This window comes from Pelodiscus sinensis, chromosome 6 (assembly GCF_049634645.1).
Source record: "Pelodiscus sinensis isolate JC-2024 chromosome 6, ASM4963464v1, whole genome shotgun sequence".
Lineage (NCBI taxonomy): Eukaryota > Metazoa > Chordata > Testudines > Trionychidae > Pelodiscus > Pelodiscus sinensis.
The window spans coordinates 7,009,257-7,023,279 of NC_134716.1; the positions used below are offsets into that span (position 1 = coordinate 7,009,257).

The 14,023-nt window shown below is 42.2% G+C and overlaps 1 protein-coding gene and 1 long non-coding RNA gene across 4 annotated transcripts; one reads left to right on the forward strand and one right to left on the reverse strand.

Moving 5' to 3' along the window:
- Positions 1–630: 630 nt before the first annotated feature.
- On the reverse strand, positions 631–9,172 carry LOC112545325 (uncharacterized). Of its 2 annotated transcripts, none has more exons than XR_012905037.1 (4): positions 9,036–9,172; positions 6,408–6,531; positions 5,683–5,793; positions 631–817 (listed from the first exon to the last, which is right to left on the reverse strand). It is a non-coding gene; the product is annotated as an uncharacterized LOC112545325 (long non-coding RNA). The 2 variants fall into 2 exon arrangements; XR_012905036.1 differs by lacking the exon at positions 631–817 and adding an exon at positions 4,461–4,590.
- Positions 9,173–9,366: 194 nt separating this feature from the next.
- LOC112545323 (E3 ubiquitin-protein ligase Topors-like) lies at positions 9,367–13,658 on the forward strand. Of its 2 annotated transcripts, none has more exons than XM_025183187.2 (2): positions 9,367–9,537; positions 11,785–13,658. In XM_025183187.2, the coding sequence occupies exon 2, from the start codon at positions 11,791–11,793 to the stop codon at positions 13,456–13,458; it is 1,668 nt and encodes a 555-aa protein (XP_025038972.2). In that variant the 5' UTR covers positions 9,367–9,537; positions 11,785–11,790; the 3' UTR covers positions 13,459–13,658. The 2 variants fall into 2 exon arrangements, with proteins under 2 accessions (XP_025038972.2, XP_025038975.2); XM_025183190.2 differs by having other exon boundaries at positions 11,788–13,658.
- Positions 13,659–14,023: the final 365 nt, after the last annotated feature.

The window sequence follows — 14,023 nt, forward strand, 5'->3', positions numbered from 1 at the left end:
TAGGTGACTGCAGACTTGTTTTACATTGAAAAGTTTTGCCACTTTAACTAGACGAGTGTAATTACAGTGACCCCTCCACCAGCATGGACACAGTCATACCAGTATAAATGTGTGTAGACCAGTACAGCTTATTTCAGTCTGGAAACCCCAAAATGCTCTATCAATATAAGGCATCTTTAGGCTATGACACAATTTACACTACAGCTTTTATGGGCATAACTATTTGAGGAAAAAAAATCAGAACCCTGACATAATTATGTGGGTAAATTGGTAAATGTGGACCCAGCTTATAGTGAAATCTAGAAGGGACGGAACATTTGAAAATGCTGATTTGATCATTTCTAAACATTTCACAGGACTGCATCAGTTTAGTCCAGTTTTGTGGGGATTTATCAAAATGTTTCATTTATATAAGGTCAAAGCATTGTTCTCCAATGTTATCATTTGAACTTATGTTATTTGTGTGCACATATGTAATATGTGTGATTGTGTATTCATATATATATGTTATATTGATATATAATATGAAAGTCAAAATGATTATGTTATTGTATTATTTTATTTATTTGACACAAAATATTTTAATAAGGTTGAAACTAAGTAATTCCAGAAACTAAGTAATTCATTAACAATTCAAATGAATTATTGTCCCAGTGTGGGATGAACTCCAGTTGTAGGGATGAATCGCATCTTCTATAACCCTGTTGGTGAGCAACTAATAGCTGGCTTTGAATAGCTGTATTATGGCTATCTTCCTCCAGTTTGTGATTAGTTCAATTACATCTTAGGAAAAGGTCCCGTGATGGTTCTGCATGTTCTACATTAAAGCAATGAGGAGGATTAAAGGGCTTTACAGATCTTACTCTGGAGAATTTTTGCAGCAATTTGTTGTAAATCACTGCACTAAAAGCTGAGTATACAGCTGCGCCTCAGCCGAGACTTGGGTATTTTTGAACTGCAGGGTCCCTGATGCCTTTATGGGTATTAAAAAAAATCCCTCCTCTCACTTAGATAATATCTCCCCAAAGCAGGCAATTTACAGGAGCACAGAATGAAAACAATGGCTTCCTAATAATGTGAGCTAAGCTACAAGCTTCCAAACATTAAAAATGGATTTTGTTTTTATCCCCTTGCCAGGGACAGCTTTTTAAGCTCTTCTGCATGGGTAAATCTATTTTTCAACTGCAGAATTGTGCTCACAGACAAAAATCCTGGCACCACATCATCACAAGGTTAATTAATATGCTCACCTAGAAGTACCATCGCTGACTGCAATCTGCAGTGCGCAGCAGAGGGAAGTCTTTGTCATTATCCAACTTGCATACAGTGACCACAGTATGAGCACGTTTACATTTGCATGAGTAGTGTGTAATCATTTCCAGCAACGATCATACTAAAGGCCCAACTCCAACAAAGCACAAAACAAGGAAATTTTAGGAATGATTTAAAATGGTACTTTTGTTTGGCATTTCCTCCTCTTTTGCTCAGTTCAACATCCATTAGATACTAACCAATTAGCCTGTCATAAGATGGGATTTTCAGGTCTCTCCTCCATGTCAGTCTTCTCTCCTGAGCCTCTGGTCTCTTGCTCCGTCTCTCTCTCTCTCCTCCTCCTACTGCCTCCCCGCCCCCTCAGCTCTCCTCTGCCTCCTGCCTCTCTCTGTCTCTCTCTTTCTCTTCTCCTCCCCTCCTGCCTCTCACTCGGGGGACCGTGGAGCCCAAATGGCCTTTTGGGCACCGCGCTCCTCTTGCTGCATGGGGAGAGTGGAGCCCAAACGGTCGCTTGTGCCACTTGCTCCCACGCGGCAGCCTGGCTGAGCGGCACAGAAGTCAGCCAAGCGCCATGGTGGGAGGTGAAGGAGTGGTGGCGGGGTGGTAACATACATGGCCAGGGGGCAGGGCCTGGAGCCGCTGTCATGCCACACATCACCGCCCCACCCTCCTTCCCCTCCCGCCGTGGTGCTCGTCTGACTTCTGCGCTGCTCAACCGGGCTGCCACGGGGGAGCAAGCGGCCATTTGGGCCCCGCACTCCCCATGCAACACTGGCCACCCAGAGGGAACAGCCAGCATTTCAGGCAACAGCGCCGCCCAGAGGGAACAGCCAGCATTTCGGCATTACAGACTCTGACACTGGGCTACTATATATATGATTTTACAACAAAATGTTAAATTAAAGGGGAAACCACACAAAAGAGCCTGAAGCGCAGTTCTGTGGGAAGCCCATGGCATCTCAGCCAAGACTGAGAATAGTCCTGATGAAAGGGTTATATATACAGTTAATTGATTAGGTATTGAACATTTCTTTAGCTATTGGAGCGATCCTTGTTTATTGAGCACATGCTGAATTTAAACATGGACGTAACCATGTGGGGTGTACAACTGTATCACCCCAAGAGATGCTGTGCTTGAGAGAAATGCCCCCATACACTCTGAGGCCTTCATCTTCAAAAGTATTTGATGCTGCTTCACTCAGTGTTGCGACTGAGGATTCCAGTAGTGGAATCCTCAACTCTGAGATGGGTGCTCAGGTTTCCCATGGGATACATGGGGAGGGCTAGGTACCTAAGAAAGGGATCTTCAGAAGCCAGCAAACTGACCTCGGCAGAAGAGAAGTGCTGAAAAGTAGGGATGTAGGCATCTAAGCAACTGACCTGTCTGCCAGGTGTTCCTCATAAACCTTCTCTCCCCTGAAAATTCTCAGTCACAAACCCTCTCACGGAGTTACCACTACAGACCCTCTCCTGGAGTTAGCCCTGTTCCCTCAGCCAAGGCTCCACCATTTTCCCAACCTTTCCCTGACTCCTGGAAGGTGGGAATGGTCACATTGTCTGCCTACTCCTGCCTATTTAGTTTAATGTGTCCTGTGTAAAGGGTTCTTACTCCCTGGTCCCATCCCAGCTCTACATGTGTGACCTTTATTTAATTAGTCCGATGCTGCCACTGCAATGCCTGTGCACCATAGAACAGAGCAGAAGTGCATGACAGAAAGCAGGAGGGGGCTACGCCGTGGAAGCCGACTCTTTCTGTCAGAGAATACATGGGGCTCTGGAGGAGGCTCTGAATGTTTCGCCTCTGACATTGTGCAGTTCCGTTTTAAAAACACAGAACTACTGCACGAGGAGTTTCTCAATAGATCTGCCAGCAGCCTATCAGAGGGGGTTTACATCAGATAGGCTGCCAAGAGAAGATGTGATGGGCTAATGAAGTGGTGGAATCGAGTATCCAGTTTGAAGTGCACTGATCAGTGGTGTAGTTCAGAAGGGTGATTTATCCCTAGATACAGAAGCTGGAGGCAAAGGTAAATTTTATGAGATGGTCTTTATGATTTGTTAACGTGCTTCATTAGCTTCTATTGTATCTACCTGAAAATGCCTCCGCAGCTGTTTTTAAATAAAAGGGTTTTTTTTTATCCATCTGGTCTGTCCCATGCATTTGTTCATCTAGGCTACGTCTACACTGGCATGATTTTCCAAAAATGCTTTTAACGGAAAAGTTTTCCATTAAAAGCATTTTTGGAAAAACACGTTTAGATTGGCAGGATGCTTTTCCGCAAAAGCACTTTTTGTGGAAAAGCGTCCGTGGCCAATCTAGACGCGGTTTTCCGCAAAAAAGCCCCAATCGCCATTTTCGCGATCGGGGCTTTTTTGCGGAAAACAGTACTGTGCTGTCTACACTGGCCCTTTTGCGCAAAAGTCTTTCGGAAAAAGACTTACCCGAACGGGAGCAGCATAGTATTTCCGGAAAAGCACTGACGATCTTACATGAGATCGTCGGTGCTTTTCCGGAAATTCAAGCGGCCAGTGTAGACAGCTGGCAAGTTTTTCCGCAAAAGCAGATGATTGTGTGGAAAAACTTGCCAGTATAGACACAGCCCTAGAGTAATGCCTAGATCTTAGGTATCCCTCATAAATCATGGATGCAAGATGAGGGAGACTATGGAATAGACAGGGATTAGTTTTCCTTCAGGTGAGAGAAATTCCTCTTCACCTCCCTAAGGAAAAATTTAGGGTAAATATTAGCAGAAACTTTGGCTACTTAAACAATGGGACTAGTGTTAGGGTGTCAAATGCATAGATTGGTGGCAGCCACTAGGTTGCTTAACAAATTTGTGTCCCACACGATGTTCAGGTTCTTCAAAATCAAAAGCATTTTAATGAGGGCTGATGGACAAGGGGGTTGTCAGTGAACTTTTAATAGATAGCACCCGTATCGTGGAAAACCTTGATATTCAATAGAACAACTGAACGCCCCAAACCAAATCTTGATTTAAAAATGGTTGATTTCATGGGAGATGTAGCCCAGGTGCCCAAGGCTTCTATTCTGGGAGCCAGGCTAGCTGGACAACCTATCCCATGATGCCCTATGGAGAAGGACTCCTGTGATGCCCCCTCATTACCAGAGGATAAGGAATGCATCATAGGACAGGAGATGTAGGAAGAATGAGTTCCAAAACACTCACATTGAAGTTCCGAATGAGACATGGCAAGGGTATTTCTGCTCTTTTCTTCTGGAGTCTGACCAACATATATTCTGGTTTTGGGATTTTTCCCCCAAAAGCTGGAACTTTCCACAAGGAAGAAGAGAGACACCTAAAAATAAAATTCTCTGCTTCTCAGTAGAATGAATTTGACTCCTTTCATTATTAGTTTTCTGAGGCTAATCTACTTCTTCATAACTTGACTTGTCAATCTGTGCTACCAGAGTAGAGTGAAGAAACTGAACATAAGAATGGTTATACTGGGTCAGACCAAAAGTCCATCTAGCCCAGTATCCTGTCTGCCGACAGTGGCCAATACCAGATGCCCCAGAGGGAGGGATCACAACAGAAAATCATCACATGATCCTTTCCTGTCATCCATTTCCAGACAAACAGAGGCTAGGGACACCATTCCTACCCAACCTAGTTAATAGTCATTGATGGACCTAACCTCTATGAATGTATTTAGCTCTTTTTTTAACTCTGTTAAAGTCCTAGTCTTCACAACATCCTCTGGAAAGGAGTTCCACAGATTGACTGTGCACTGAGTGAAGAAAAACTTCCCTTTATTTGTTTTAAACCTGCTGCCTATTAATTTTATTTAGTGAACCCCTTGTTCTTATATTGTGGGAATAAGTAAATAATTTTTCATTATTCACTTTTTCCACACCAGTCATGATTTTACAGACCTCTATCCTATCCCCCCTTAGTCTCCTCTTTTCTAAGCTGAAAAGTCCACGTCTTTTTAATCTCTCTTCATATAGGACCCATTCCGAATCCTAATCATTGTGTTGCCCTTTTCTGAACCTTTTCCAATGCCAATATATCTTTTTTGAGATGAAGCAATCACATTTGTATGCAGTTTTCAAGATGTGGGTGTACCATGGTTTTATATAGAGGCAATAAGATATAAAAACATGGTACACCCACATCTTGAATAATGCATACAGATGCTAAACCTTCAGTGTTGATTTTCCTAAACTTTGCTTCTCTCCCAGATCAAATAAGTTAAGCATGGTATAGATAAGAATAACTGTAATGGAGAGGCAACTGTAATAGAGAGGCCAGAGCAGTGGGAAGCTCAAAGGGAATGAGGCCAGTGGTGCTGCTCAACAAGAGCTATCCTTTTGACCTTCCTCCAACCCTTCACTCAAAATGTTAGGTGATCTCTTGAAAAGAGGGACCTGCCCTAACTTGTGCTCACCTCATTTTTCACACCTGATGGAGTCTCATACTCTGGCTATGTTCTGTACCGCCATCTGGCAGCTGCAGTCCGTATGTCTGATCCTCATGTCCCTCATCTATGGCCTTCCTGCTGTCATTCAAGACAAAATTCAGAAAGCATGACACAGCATGGAAGTGCGTCCAATTTGCTTCCCCTCTGGGGCTTCCTTCCAGGACTTGTCACAGGAAGTTCTAAACTAGAGTCCAGAGAAGGTGAACAATGTTAAGAAGTCTCTGGAGGAGCTACTAGAGTACGAAATGCAGAATACTACCCCTGATATGACTTAGGGGAATCTCTTCATCCTTTATACCTTCCAAAAGACCAGCAGAGAATGAGGGACATAATAGTATTGCAAACATCTGAGCCTAATCATGATACCAGAGGTCCTCAAAAACTAGTTTCTCCAAAGCTTTTCTCTTTTCCCCTTGTAACTTTCCCTCTTTTTACATGGAGAGCTGAGCCTATATTTGACTTGCTCCAGCTGGTGCAACGAAGCAAAATCTGTCACTTTCACTTTATAGGAATCAAGATGCTTCCCTTTTGAGGAGCTTTGTACCCGAGAATTCTTTGACTACAGATGCAGTGCAGCGTATAAGTTATATGGGAGCATCACCTGTGTAAATATCTGCTCTGATTTGCAGACCTCATTTTTTTTCTGAGGCTGTGGAGCTGGGTTTCACTGATAGAATATAAATGATTCTTACCTAAATCTGATTAGAGGCTCTCCACAGGTGTTTTGTCTCATCCTTGCTAGAGACAGACACTTCAAAGAACATACTGGATTGTCAGAACACTCTGTGCTCGGCTCCTTTTCAGGGATCTGCTTAACTTGTAGTAGTTTGGAGGAAAGATTTCAGTCCAGAACCAAACATAACACACACCTTTATCTCAATCTTATCTCATTATAAACTATCAGACATTGTTCCTGTCTCCATTGGGGGTGATGACTTCTGGGTGACACTGGGGGTGGAACTGAGTCTCAGAGGGTATGTCTAGACTGCATCCCTCTGTCCGCAAAGGGATGCAGATTAGGCAGGTCAACATTGCAAATGAATCAGGGATTTAAATATCCAGTGCCTAATTTGCATAAAATGGCTGCCGCTTTTGTCGACTCAGCACTTTGTCTGCAAAAAGCAGCAGTCTAGAGGGGGATCTGTCGAGAAAAAAAGCCTTTTTTGACAGATCACTTATGCCTCCTGCAAGGAGGATTACAGGATCTGTCAGAAAAGGCTTTCTTTCTCGACAGATCCCCCTCTAGACTGCTGCTTTTTAACCGACAAAGTGCTGAGTCGGCAAAAGCAGCGGCCATTTTTATGCAAATTTTTATGCAATGTAGACCTGCCTATTCTGCATCCCTCTGCCGACAGATGGATGCAGTCTAGACATACACAGAAAGAAATGCTGGTCTGACTTCACTTAGTGTAGGATTCTCCTCTGGGCATTTATAAGTGCCTGCCTTTACCACTATCTAGTGTGCAATCGCTAGGCATAATGTGAGATCCAATCTTATAGAAACAGCAAATTAAGTGTACCATTGTGTTTAAATGGTAGTTTTCATGTACAGTTACCCAATAGGCCCTGATGTCTTGTATTTTCTAACTGATGTTTCTTTGCAATAAACTCTAGTGGCATTTGTACCATGAGTGCTGGTTCTAAAATTCATTGCAAAGACAAATCTGTAATAATCCAGTTTTGTTCCCTGTCACTGTAAGGACCCATAGAGAAGAGATACAATGGATGGCAGGCTTCTCACATACACAATATTTTTTTAAATCTCTGGCTTTACATCCTCTCCTAGTGCACATCTACGCAGCAAGCCCGTTATTTTGAAATAATTTTGAAATAACGGGATTCTTATTCCAACTTTTATAACCCTCATTTCACGAGGAGGAAGCAAAGTGAAAGATTGAGTTGTACTTCCTTCAACTTCCTTCAGTGGAGACAGCACTTACAGCCGAGTTAAGCTACTTCAACTTCAGCTACGCAATTAATGTAGCTGAAGTTGTGTATCTTAATTCGACTTTAGCCCGCAGTGTAGACATACCCCTAGAGTACAGACTTACTCATTTTCCTATGAGTGGGAAAAAATTAAATCCCTTTTTAATCTAGTGCCTCATAGCTCATCCCTGAGTATTGCAGCTGTCAAGATTAGCTCCTTCTGGTGCTACACTCCCTGGCTGTGTCCAGACTCAGGGGTTTTTTCGAAAAAAGTAGCCTTTTTTCGAAAAAAACCTCACCTGCGTCTAGACTGCAGCCGCGTTCTTTTGAAATTAAATCGAAAGAACGCTGCTTTTCTTTCGATGGCGGTAAACCTCATTTCACGAGGAAGAACGCCTTCTTTCGAAAGTTCCTCTTTCGAAAGAAGGCGTTCTTCAATGTAAATAGGGCTTCTTCGAAAGAGAGCATCCAGACTCACTGGATGCTTTCTTTCGAAAAAGCAAGCCGCTTTTTCGAAAGTTCAACGTGCAGTCTAGACGCTCTCTTTCGAAAGAGGCTCTTTCAAAAGTATCTTTCGAAAGAGCCTCTTTCGAAAGAGGCTTGCAGTCTAGACATAGCCCCTGAAAAAACTAACTTGGGGTAGATTTTCAGTTCAATAGCTATGAGCTTTTTCATTACTCCTGCCTGCAATGTGACTTGAGTTGCATTAGCCAGCATTCCGGCGAGTGAGGGTTCCCTATACACCCCTTGAAATTTGTTAAAATGTTGTCGGCCATCAGGTTATAGCTAAAACAAAGATAAAAGCATAACTCTTTTTTCAACTGCAGCTATAGTCTCCTTACTATTTTAAATGGAACAAACATGTTAATTTGCTGAAAAGAAAAGAGGGGCTATAACAACTTGCTTGCACTTACTAATTGCATGATTTAAGCAGCATTGGGGCGTCTTTCCATGAGTCTTACAAAACGTTTCACATCTGTTACTAAAGGATTAAGTTCCTTTCCCATCCCTGCCCCCCCAAAAACCCTTAGGAAGTGGTTGGTGGGAGGGATTGTTGCAGATGCTGCTGACCGCAGGTGTATTTGGGTAACCTAAGTTAAAATTTGATTTTTTTGGAGGGGGGAAAGGATTCATATGAGACTTCTTCCCTAGCCATAGCTGAGGTTTTATAGTTCCTTTCTGCAGCAGTGTCCAGGTTAGAGGGAACATTCCTCTCCAGGGGTCTCCATTAGTCCAGTGGGATGTTACTGTTCGAGCTGATAAAAAAATACCACTTAACCAATGCGGGGGAGGGGAAGATCTGTGAAACTGGATCTATATTTCAATATTCATGAAAATTCCTGTTCAAACACCTTACTTAAAACCTAACAAACATTGTTTACAAATCATTTTACCTTCAAACCGTCCCCCATTTTTCATATGGCCTTTATTGTTATGTTTCATGACATGGCAGTAGAGGCAGCATGTTCCTGATGTGTCTTGACAGGACATACAGGTCCTATTAAACAGTACTACTGACATAATATGAAATAATATAATATACACATTTAAAAAAATCCTCTCTCTTTTTCCTTCTTAGTTCCCCTTTCCTCTCTCCCTTTCCCAAAATGAACCCCTAATACTGTGATTTTGAATGTTAAGCAACAAGGTCCTAGCCATACCATCATTGTGAGCTGGCGTGCAGTTGTGACATCATCAAAAAGAGCCAATCATATTGTTGTTGGTCTGGAGCAAAACAGGAGACATGGATCCTTAAGCCTACAATAAGAGATCAATAGAGAGATGATGACATGAGAGGGAAAAAAGAGACATACTTTATGAAGGGAACAAATCAGAGTGGAGTAAAAAAGAGAAATACTACAAGAAAAGGAAATACCATTTACAAATTACCTCTAGGTAAAACATTTATAAAACCTTTACACTTGGTTAAGTCCCTTTATTAAACAGATGTTGGTAGTGACTCCATAGTTAAAGATGACTTTGTGCTTAAATCAAGGATTCATCTTCTTTTTATCATATAAGAAAAGTATAAAATGGCCTACCCAGAACAACTCTTCGAATACAGAATCTGTTTTTGGAGAAGTTATAAATAATATGGATAGGCTTGAGCCTTCACTTTATCTGGTAGCATTATGTAATATATTTTTATTAATTATTATTATAATATTGTATTATTATATTATTAATACTAATTGTTATCAAAGAGTAATGTCTGAGACCAATACTCTTAAAGAGTACTGGTCTCAGGCATTACTCTTTAATAGGACTCTTTAATAGTACCATGTGTGAATCAATTCTTAAGGCAAGTCTGTGCTGTGGTCACAAGTAAGACTTCTGACTAGCAGGAGAAATTGGTTGCAGACAGGAAGGTGGAAGTCAAATTAGGTCAAAGTGATCATGAAATGATAGATTTCATTTTTCTAAAGGAAGGAATTTGGGTGGCAGAAAAAGGACAATACAAACTTAAAATTCACAGAACTGGGAGGAAAAGTCTCATGGTAAGACCATTTAAGGGAAAAAGGAGTACAGGAGACCTGGAAGTATCTCAGGGTATGTTTACACTACCCTCCTAGTTCGAACTAGCGGGGTAATGTATACATACCGCACTTGCTAATGAAGCCCGGGATTTGAATTTCCCGGGCTTCATTAGCATAAGCGGGGAGCCGCCATTTTTAAATCCCCGCTGCTTCGAACCCCGTGCAGCGCGGCTACACGGGGCTCGAACTAGGTAGTTCGGACTAGGGTGCCTATTCCGAACTACCGGTACACCTCATTTCACGAGGAGTAACGGTAGTTCGGAATAGGAACCTAGTCCGAACTACCTACTTCGAGCCCCGTGTAGCCGCGCTGCACGGGGTTCGAAGCAGCGGGGATTTAAAAATGGCGGCTCCCCGCTTATGCTAATGAAGCCCGGGAAATTCAAATCCCGGGCTTCATTAGCAAGTGCGGTATGCATACATTACCCCGCTAGTTCGAACTAGCGGGGTAGTGTAGACATACCCTCTGAGAGACAATATTAAAGGTAGGAAAGAGAGGAAGAATACTAAGGCTATGTCTAGACTACATCCCTCTTTCAAAAGAGGGATGTAAATTAGACATATAGAAATTGCAAATGAAGCCGGGATTTGAATTTCCCATGCTTCATTTGCATAATCGTGTCATGGCATTCTTTCAAAAAATGCTCTTTTGAAAGTGAAACCGTGGTCTAGACGTGGTTTTTTTTTTCTAAAAGAAAAGCCTTTTTGAGGAGTACAGGATCTTTTGAAAAAGGTTTTTCTTTTTGAAAGAACTGCATCTAAGCTGTGGCTTCACTTTCGAAATAGCGTTTTTTGAAAGAACACCGTGATGCAATTATGCAAATGAAGCACGGGAAATTCAAATCCTGGCTTCATTTGCAATTTTGTATGTCTAATTTGCATTCCTCTTTCGAAAGAGGGATGTAGTTTAGATGTACCCTAAGAGGCCAATATGGAATCCTACACACAGTGGAAATATGGATGAATTGCTAAGGATAAATACAAGAGAATAGCATGAGCCTGTAGGTATTAAATCAGAAAAGTTAAGACACAAAGTGAGTTATACCTATCAAGAGACATAAAAAGTAATCAGAACAGGTTCTATAAATCTATTAAGAACAAGAGAAAGATGAAGGAAAATATAGGAACTCCCATGAACAGGAAGGAGAATGAATATTGGACAACAAGAAGGCAGAAGTGTTGAATGCCTGTTTTGCTTCTTAAAAAAAAGGGTGGTTCTATAGCACCTGAGAAACTAACAAACATATATATAAAAAATATAGTATCATGAGCTTTTCTGGGCACAACCCATTTCTTCACAGGAGATGCTTCTGTCATCTTTAAAAAGGATTACCAGGTACTTAACACAATTAATATTAACAGCAAGGAAGAGGGAGGAAAAGCCAGAATAGGGAAGAATAAGTTAAAGACAATTTTGATAAATTAGATTTCGTTAAGCAAGTAGAGCCGGATGAGGATATCTATGGTGTCTTGTCTGTGTCATACTTAGAGACCAGGTGCAATGATTGTACCAATTCATCCCATTTCTTTGGCCAAGAACAGTTGAGGCAAACATGTGCTATACGCTCATCCTACTGATTGGCCTCTTTTTTTCCCTCTCTTTCAGTAGATCATGGCATCCTCAAATGAAGCATTTAAATCTGATGGCAGCTTTTCATCCATAGCTGGGACAAGCAGTGGGGATGTTCCAGCAGCAGCGGAAGGCTCATCAGACTCAAGATGCCCTATTTGCTTGGAGAGAATCCAAAATGTGTCTTACTTAAATCCCTGCTTCCACGGGTTCTGTTTTGCTTGCATACAGGAATGGTCAGAACGGAAAGCTGAGTGCCCGCTCTGCAAACAATATTTCCATTCCTTCTTCCACACCATCAGGGCTGACAATGACTTTGAGGAGTACATTCTGCCTGTGGAGAACATATCCTCTGCCATGTTTGAGGTAAGGTCAACCTCTGCTCAAAGGCCGGAATCTCCACCTGACCATGGGATCCTGCGTGAGGGCTTTTCAGGTCCACGATCTCAAGCAAGGGAGTGGGCCATTGAAGAGCTGATGAGACAGTTTGCTATCCGAAGGCCATCTCAGCCAGGGGGAATATCCTTGGGGCAAGTACGGGAGCAGGTCACAATTAAGTTCAGGAGAGCCCTATATCGATCTGGGGTATGGGTAAGGAATGTCCAAGCCGGAGGTTTCTATCGGGATATTTCGGCGGATTTTTTCCACCGCAACCCTTCTCGCCTCCACAGATTGGTTCCATGGCTCAAGCGTGAACTAAGAGTACTGTGTGGCACCCGTGTGTCTTTGGTCAATGACATACAGCATATCATCCTGCACAACATGACTCATTATGATCTGGAGAGCCAGGCCTTTGCCGATCTCTTGCAACCTCACTTGCTATATTACACGAATCACTTCCTCCATGAATTTATCAATTTTGCCCGCTCGCCATTCAACATTAAGGCATATGACTGGCGAGCCAATTACGATATCCCCTTTTCTCTGCATGAAGAGGGATACCAGTTTTATTCTTCACTGACTATGTCTTCTGAGGAGGAAGAAGACTCCCAAGATTATGATGATGAGGATGACGATGGAGAATCCATAGGCAGTAATGATGAGGAATCCTGGGATGATGAAATCCCAGGCTCAGCGTGTTCCAGTTTAGAACAGGCAGTTGATGACTTGATTTCCACTCTTGGTTCCTCTGATGGTGAATTTGTCAGGAGAGACAATTTACAGAGGTTGTTTCAGACCCATGCATGCTCTGTCGAGAACACTAATCACTCTTCTTCAGACAACTGCTTCATTAATTCACTAGCTGAGAGGATGGTAGACACTTTTGAGCCATTTGCCATGACTGTGGAGACTAACCAAGATGGGGGAAAAGAGGAGAAGAAACTGCAGCCTGTAAGGGACCCTCACTCTAGCAATAGTCATGGATGTTTAGCCATTTCCAGGGATGGCCAGTTTGATAGTCAAAGACACGACTCACCGCCCTTACCCCAGCAGATTCCTGAAAGAGAAGTCATCTGTATCACAGACTACGTTCAGTCAGAAGTAGAAGCAATGGGTAACAGCGAGCAGATTCAAGCCAAATCCAAAGAGTTAGTTACACTTGAGTTGATTCAGTCCAAAACAGCAGAGGCAGTTAAGAGTGAGTCGCTTCTGTCCCAAGGAGAAGCAATTGTTAACAACAAGGAATCACCCTCTTCCACAGATAATTTGCCAAGCAGCACCTCTAAAAAACGGGACAGTAGGTGCTTTCCATGTATCAGAAGATCATAAACCACAGCAAAAAAGCTAAGAGGAAACTCATTATGTTCTTCTCTGGTTGAGATGATGCTCACTCTAACGAAACTGATAAATGGGTATATTTGAAAAGTGTGTGTTTAAAATAGTAGAATGGGAATCTAGGGACAAGCTGGAGAAGACATTCCTGATGATCACCCCTTTCATTTCATAACTAAGATGCATTTGTTATAGTCTGTGGTTTCCTATTGGCTTTATTTGGGCTTAATAATTACTATATTGGAAGGGAAGAAAGGGGAGTGAAAGGTTCATTTTCTGGTTGTGGCTTCTTGCCATAGAACTATATTGGCTTCTTTCTTTCTTTCTTTCTTTCTTTCTTTCTTTCTTTCTTTCTTTCTTTCTTTCTTTCTTTCTTTCTTTCTTTCTTTCTTTCTTTCTTTGTACGTCTAGACTACCGCGTTTTGTCGACGGAAGTTTTGTCGACAGATACTGTCGACAAAACTTCCGTCGACAAAGAGCGTCCAGACACATTGAGTTCTGTCGACAAAGCAAGCTGCTTTGTCGACAGAACTCCGTAGTCTGGATGCAACGTTACAGGCAA